At 40.8% G+C, this 5,767-nt stretch overlaps 1 protein-coding gene and 1 long non-coding RNA gene across 2 annotated transcripts; both read left to right on the plus strand.

Annotated features, from left to right (window-relative positions):
• Window positions 1-201: 201 nt before the first annotated feature.
• LOC121939529 lies at window positions 202-1,694 on the plus strand (the record flags this gene model as incomplete). The annotated part of the gene is made up of 2 exons (XM_042482542.1): window positions 202-772; window positions 911-1,694. Coding segments are annotated over 2 exons (998 nt in total), but the record flags the coding sequence as incomplete, so codon positions are not given.
• Window positions 1,695-2,821: 1,127 nt separating this feature from the next.
• LOC121939527 lies at window positions 2,822-4,081 on the plus strand. The gene is made up of 3 exons (XR_006105476.1): window positions 2,822-2,943; window positions 3,081-3,136; window positions 3,926-4,081. It is a non-coding gene; the product is annotated as an uncharacterized LOC121939527 (long non-coding RNA).
• The last annotated feature ends 1,686 nt before the right edge of the window (window positions 4,082-5,767 follow it).

Genomic DNA, 5,767 nt, shown 5'->3' on the forward strand with positions numbered 1-5,767 from the left:
TACGACCTCTCTCTCAAAATATTACAATTTTTTTCTTCTAATGTTATGATTTTATTCTTGAAATCTGACATTTTTTCTTCTTTCACATGCCCCCTCCCCAGTAAAATCAATAAAAAGAGAGTTACAAAAGAAAGTGTTTATTTGACTGATTTCTCCCTTTCTGTAGGACTGTGACCCCTCCTTTTTCTTTGCTCTGTTCAGGTAACCCAGCAGCAGCTCAGCACATCCATGAGGTGGTTCGTGATACAGTCAGGGCACAGCGAGCTCTTCCCGACTTCGGCCGCTCACCGATCTCCAGCCACATTCAGCTTCAAGCCCATCTCGCCTCAAAACGCTGCAGACCCAAATACAGAGACGAGCCGGTGAATGTGAGACCACTTGGTTCGCGTCCGTTACTGCACCCCAGTCACCCTGAAATCCAGACAAGTCCAACTACGTGCTACCAAGACCCCCAAAAACCTGAATCCACTTTGAGCTCTGATGCACATCTGAGTCCCATCAGATCCAGTCAGAGCTTCAAGTCTGAGACCGGCAGCTACATGGAGATGAACAGCGGGAGGCAAAACGATGGCAGGAGACCTGCCATGGTGACGGGGGACTACTGCGGGATGGACGACTGGGAGCCAGCTGGGAAGCAGCAGTCGAGGTACATGATGATGTCACCACAAGTGAGCCACAGCTCGCCTGTGCTGCCACAGGATGAATACATGACCATGGCGAGCCCACAGAAACACGAGTCAGCTCACTCTCCCCTTCAGACATCATTCAGCGGGTATGTTTATTGTTTGATTGTATCTTTCATACAGAATACAATATTCCCATCTTGAACAGGCGGTGTAAAAGGGGCTTTTATTTCTGATATCCTCTGTTAGAACAAACTTGCAAAATACAACTTTCTGTCCTGTTGTAGCTCCACTTCTGACAGCGACTCTCCTCTGCACCCACAACATGGTCAGACCAGTGAACACAGCCACCCACACTGGCTGCTGAAAGTCCAACAGAGACAAACAGATGCTGTCCAGTCACAGAGGAGCATAAGCTGCTCCACCCGACCACAGGATGATGAGCGTCAGCAAAGCGTGATGACGTCAGCTGATCAGACACGACTCTCAGCTCAGACCGGGGCCACTTCGTCCCCTGTGAGGAGCGGTGATGGGTCTGGCGTGATGGCTCCATTTGTCACAAGTGCACCATCCTACAACAGGCCAGTCCAGGCTAGTTCATACTCAGGTACAGGCCGCTCAAGTCGACTCCAGGCAGCGTCAGACCGATCTGTAAGAAGAAACCGGCTGTTTTTGTGTCTGCCTTCGTGTTTGCAAGCCAAGAACAGGTCCTGAGTGTTTGTAATAATCAGTTGTTTTCTTTACATCAAAAATCTAAACAGGAGCTAGTTCTATAATTCTGTGCAGCAGGTCACGAAACGTAAAACTTGAAGCTGATGAAAGAATAATTTGTTTTTTGATTTGAATATTTCAGTGTGACTGTTGCTGCACTTGTTGCACATGCATGAAAACACAGGGGCTTTCATTGAACGCAGCATATGTTTAAGAAAGTTAAAGTCAAAGTCTGCTGTTTGTCTGTGGATGCACACAGTGTTTGCTCTCAGATTGCCCCTTTTTGTCAATTTATGTTTGTTCTCTTTTGGATAAAAACAAAGCCTTTGGTTATGGTCTTAACCACACAGCACTTGAAGATGTTCCACTGTTCTATACAAAAAAATTAAAGAATAAAGTTACATAATTGCACATTTTTCTTTATCTGTTTATTAACAACATTCACACAGGTTCAGACAGTTTAGTTAAAGATTTTTTTCATTTTCCAATTTGCAGAATTTTTATAATATTCAATTAAGAGCAAAAATGTCAGTATTGTCTGCATAACACTTTGAGTATTATTATTTCCAGAAAACGGGCGTAAAAACAGTACAACTAAAACAATTCAACGGCACTACAAAGTGCAGCCTCAAAAACAATTATACAGTTGAATTAACACCAATATGAACGCGAGAACTATGAAAGTAAGATTTGTTGAACCACTGTTGTAAAATACTGTAATCAGAAATGCCTCAGTGATAGGGAGTTGTTTTGGAGAGCTGCAGCGATTTGTCTACCAATCAATAAGTTTTCAGCTATACAATGAATTGATTAAGAGGAAAAAAGATGAACTGATTCCAGATTCATTTCTCCAACATTTTTTTTTTTTTTTTTACTTTTTTGATCTTATCCCAGTTTAGCAATGACACCTCACAGCGGAAAGACCTCAGAGCCCCCCTCCGGTCGCCTCCCCGAAGCGCGACTTCGCTGCGCACAGCGAACTTACCCGAAGATGCGCGATGGCTGACAACAGCATGATGGAGACCTCGGCTCTTCAACAAACACCTTCGTAAAGATGAATGGAGGAAGAGATGTAGAAGAAGACAGACTGAAGGAAATCTGGAGCTCTCAGTGAGGTTAGTCAGTGGCTTAAGGGACACACGCGTCACACAAACATGTGTTTTTGCTAGCTAGTTAGATATAGCCAAGCTAAGGGTTGTACAGTTTGGTATGTTATGGGCAAATAAATAAAAAACCCAGCGGTCAGACTCATCCGAATCATGCGTGGCGGTAACTAGAGATTATTATGAGAAGAAACGTGTTTTATATCGCTTTTGTTAAAGTTTTGTTGGAGTTATTGTCAGATCACCACCTGTGTATGATGAGCACCTGAGAAAATCACCTTTGGTTAAAAGCTAAAAAAACATCATTATTATATACACACCCATTAGATGCATATTAAAACACATTAAAAGTACAATAACTTATTTTTTATTCGGGTGCTGATTTTGGGCTCGGCAGTTTCCCATCAATCACGTGCAGCCGCGATGACGTCACCCTGCACAGCTGAATTTGGGAGTGGAGACGCTGCTGGCGGAAAGGACGAGTTTGAGGAAAAGCTTCGAGAAAAGTGAGTCATTTATGACTTTTTTTGTTTGAAATTGAGTTTAACAGGTACGTTAATCAAATGTAACACAATGTTAAGTGAGTTTATGGAAAAATAATGAATTTAATTAATTGTTTAATTGTCACGCTGCTCTTCCACAGGCGCCGAAGTTCAGCCTGAGACCCGGCGTGCATGCTGGCCCTGCAGAGTGCGCAAGGTGAGCTACCTGTTTATGAATGACTCAAAGTGCAGATATCTGAAATTCGCCTACGATAAACGATAGACGGCAGATTAAGATGTGAAAATTGCCGTCACTGTGAGTCGCTCTTCATTGTTCGGTATTATGCAAAGGTTTGAAGTTCATGTAAGCCTCTCCAGGATTAACATTTGAAGGCCAACAATAGCGCCAGAAAAGCTACGTTTCCATCTGACCTGCTGCCTCGAGTTTTACAGATTTTGCAGCCAAACTTAAAGCAATTGGCCTTAAACAGCGCGTGGCTGTTGAGTCTTCACAAGGATAAAAAAAAACAACAAAAAACTTATTTTACTGTTTCTCTGGATGGCAGTAATAACAGGACAAGAGTGATGGAAAAAGTACTCAGATATGTTCATTTATTAAAAGTAGCAATGCCACAATGAAAAGTGTAAGTCCTGTTTTCAAAAACAAGCACTGGGAGCAAATTTTACTTAAAGGGCCTGGGGCCTGATGTGACACTGAGCCATGCGGTGGATGGAACCAGCAACAAAGCATATTTTAGCCACCTAAAGCAAGTCCCACCTGAAATGAATAAATGAATTAAATAAAAAGAAAAGGATAAAGGGGCTGTTCTGTATTGATCAGAGGATTGAGGTCACTGGGGTCTGACTTTGGTTTTTGTTTTATTTTATTTATGCATTAATTGTTTGTTTGTTTTCGACATCTACCATAAATTAGTTATTTGATTTTGAAAATTTAAAGGTGAAAATATCACTTTTTTAATGTCAGATTTGGTTATTTCTTTTTCAGATGGAAACTTTTGTTGCACGTGACGCGTCCAAGGACCTTTGGGAATTTGAAAATCAGACAATATTTTCTGTTTTTACAGTTTCTGGCTACGATAAATTGTATAATTTTGACATCATATGTGGTAAAACAAATATAAAATAAAACCATTTAAAGTTGTATACCCCTCACTTAATTCAACATATACCTAACTCCCACCCCTGAGCTTATAAAAGGATTTCACATGCCTCTCCATTTTTGCACCATCCCCTTCTCTCTCATAAGTTACAAACAGTCCCTAATTATTTGGTAAAAAAGCCCCGGATCTAATAAAGCTTGTACTCCAATGAATATACTGACTTACATTACACTACTGTTAACATAAATATGTACATGTAACTATATTTTCCCAACTCAAGTCAATAAACTTTTGATTATTGCTTTTATAAAGTAATGAAAAAAATACTGATTATTCATCTGGAAAATTTAAAAGGGTTAGGGACAGTTGGTTATTTATGAGAGCGGAGGGGTTGGTGCAGAAAGGGGGAGGCATGTCAATCCTTTAAGCACTGTATTCATTTTACCATCTATTTTTAAAGAAAACATGCCCTCTAAACCCATGGGCGGCATGCTGTTTTTAAAATCGCCAAAATTACATCATTTATCACAGCCAGAAACTGGCAAAAAAACCCAAAAACTATTAGATTTTCAATTGTCTGTAAGACATCCTGTTTGATGAACTCCTCTGTCAGAAAAAAGCACTAAATCTGTGTGTAAAATAGAGTCATTTCATCAAAAGCAGCAGCAGAGCAGCAGCTTGTGTGTTCAGCGAGCTTACAAATACTGTTTCTGTCTTTGTTGTCTGAATTAAACGACAACTTGATGTTTCTCTGGCCTTCACAGAATGAGCGCGTGCATGTCTTTTCAGTGGAGCGAGTCACATGTAAATATATGATAAGAGTAAGACTGCTGAAGCTTCTTATCAGCTGTGGATTTTCTGCTCTATTTCTAGTGGTGACAGCCATCTTTCCTGTGGAAAATTATACACGTTTTTATGGCGCTCCAGCTTACCATTTTTTCTGCCTTTAAATTGCCTACTTTCCTGTGAGATTTTTAAATGAGTTCTTTATGTTTACTCTCTTTATTGTCACATGTACATTGTTCAGTGAAATTGTCCTCTGCTTTTAACCCCTCCTTAACAGAGCAGTGAGCAGCCGCTTGCAGCACTCGGGGGCCGACTTCCAGATCCTCTGCCGGCGCCTCGGTCAGGAGCGGCGCCCGCTGTATGAAGCTAACCAGCATGTTTTTGATGGTGGTGGGAGAAACCAGAGCACCTGGAGGAAAGCCACGCAGGTGCGAGGAGAACACACAGGAAGGACCTGGGACTCCGATCCGGGACCTTCTCTCTGTGACGCAACAAGGTTGCTCTTACTCTCCAATAACTTATTTTAATGGCATATTATACTTTGACAATTTAATGTGATTTATTATTTTATTATGTATACTACTTTCTGTCCTATGACTTCACAGTGTGCTGTATTGTCACGTTTTTCTCATGTTTTCATTTACCCGCGTATGGGATTTTTTTCGGTCATTTTCTCAACATGCTAATTCATGGAGTTTTTGATTGTTTTTTGTCATTTTTGCAGCAGTGTATGCTATAACAACACTCTGCATGCTATTTAATGTGGTTTTCAGCTGTTTTTTTGGACATGTCACATTTTGACTTTTTTTGTCATCCCGCGGATGGCATTTTTTTTGGTCATTTTCTCAACATGCTATTTCATGGAGTTTTTGATTGTATTTTGTCATTTTTGCAGCAGTGTATGCTATAACAACACTGGACATGCTATTTAATGTGGTTTT

This window comes from Plectropomus leopardus, unplaced genomic scaffold, assembly GCF_008729295.1.
Source record: "Plectropomus leopardus isolate mb unplaced genomic scaffold, YSFRI_Pleo_2.0 unplaced_scaffold5005, whole genome shotgun sequence".
In the NCBI taxonomy this organism is placed as follows: Eukaryota; Metazoa; Chordata; class Actinopteri; order Perciformes; family Serranidae; genus Plectropomus; species Plectropomus leopardus.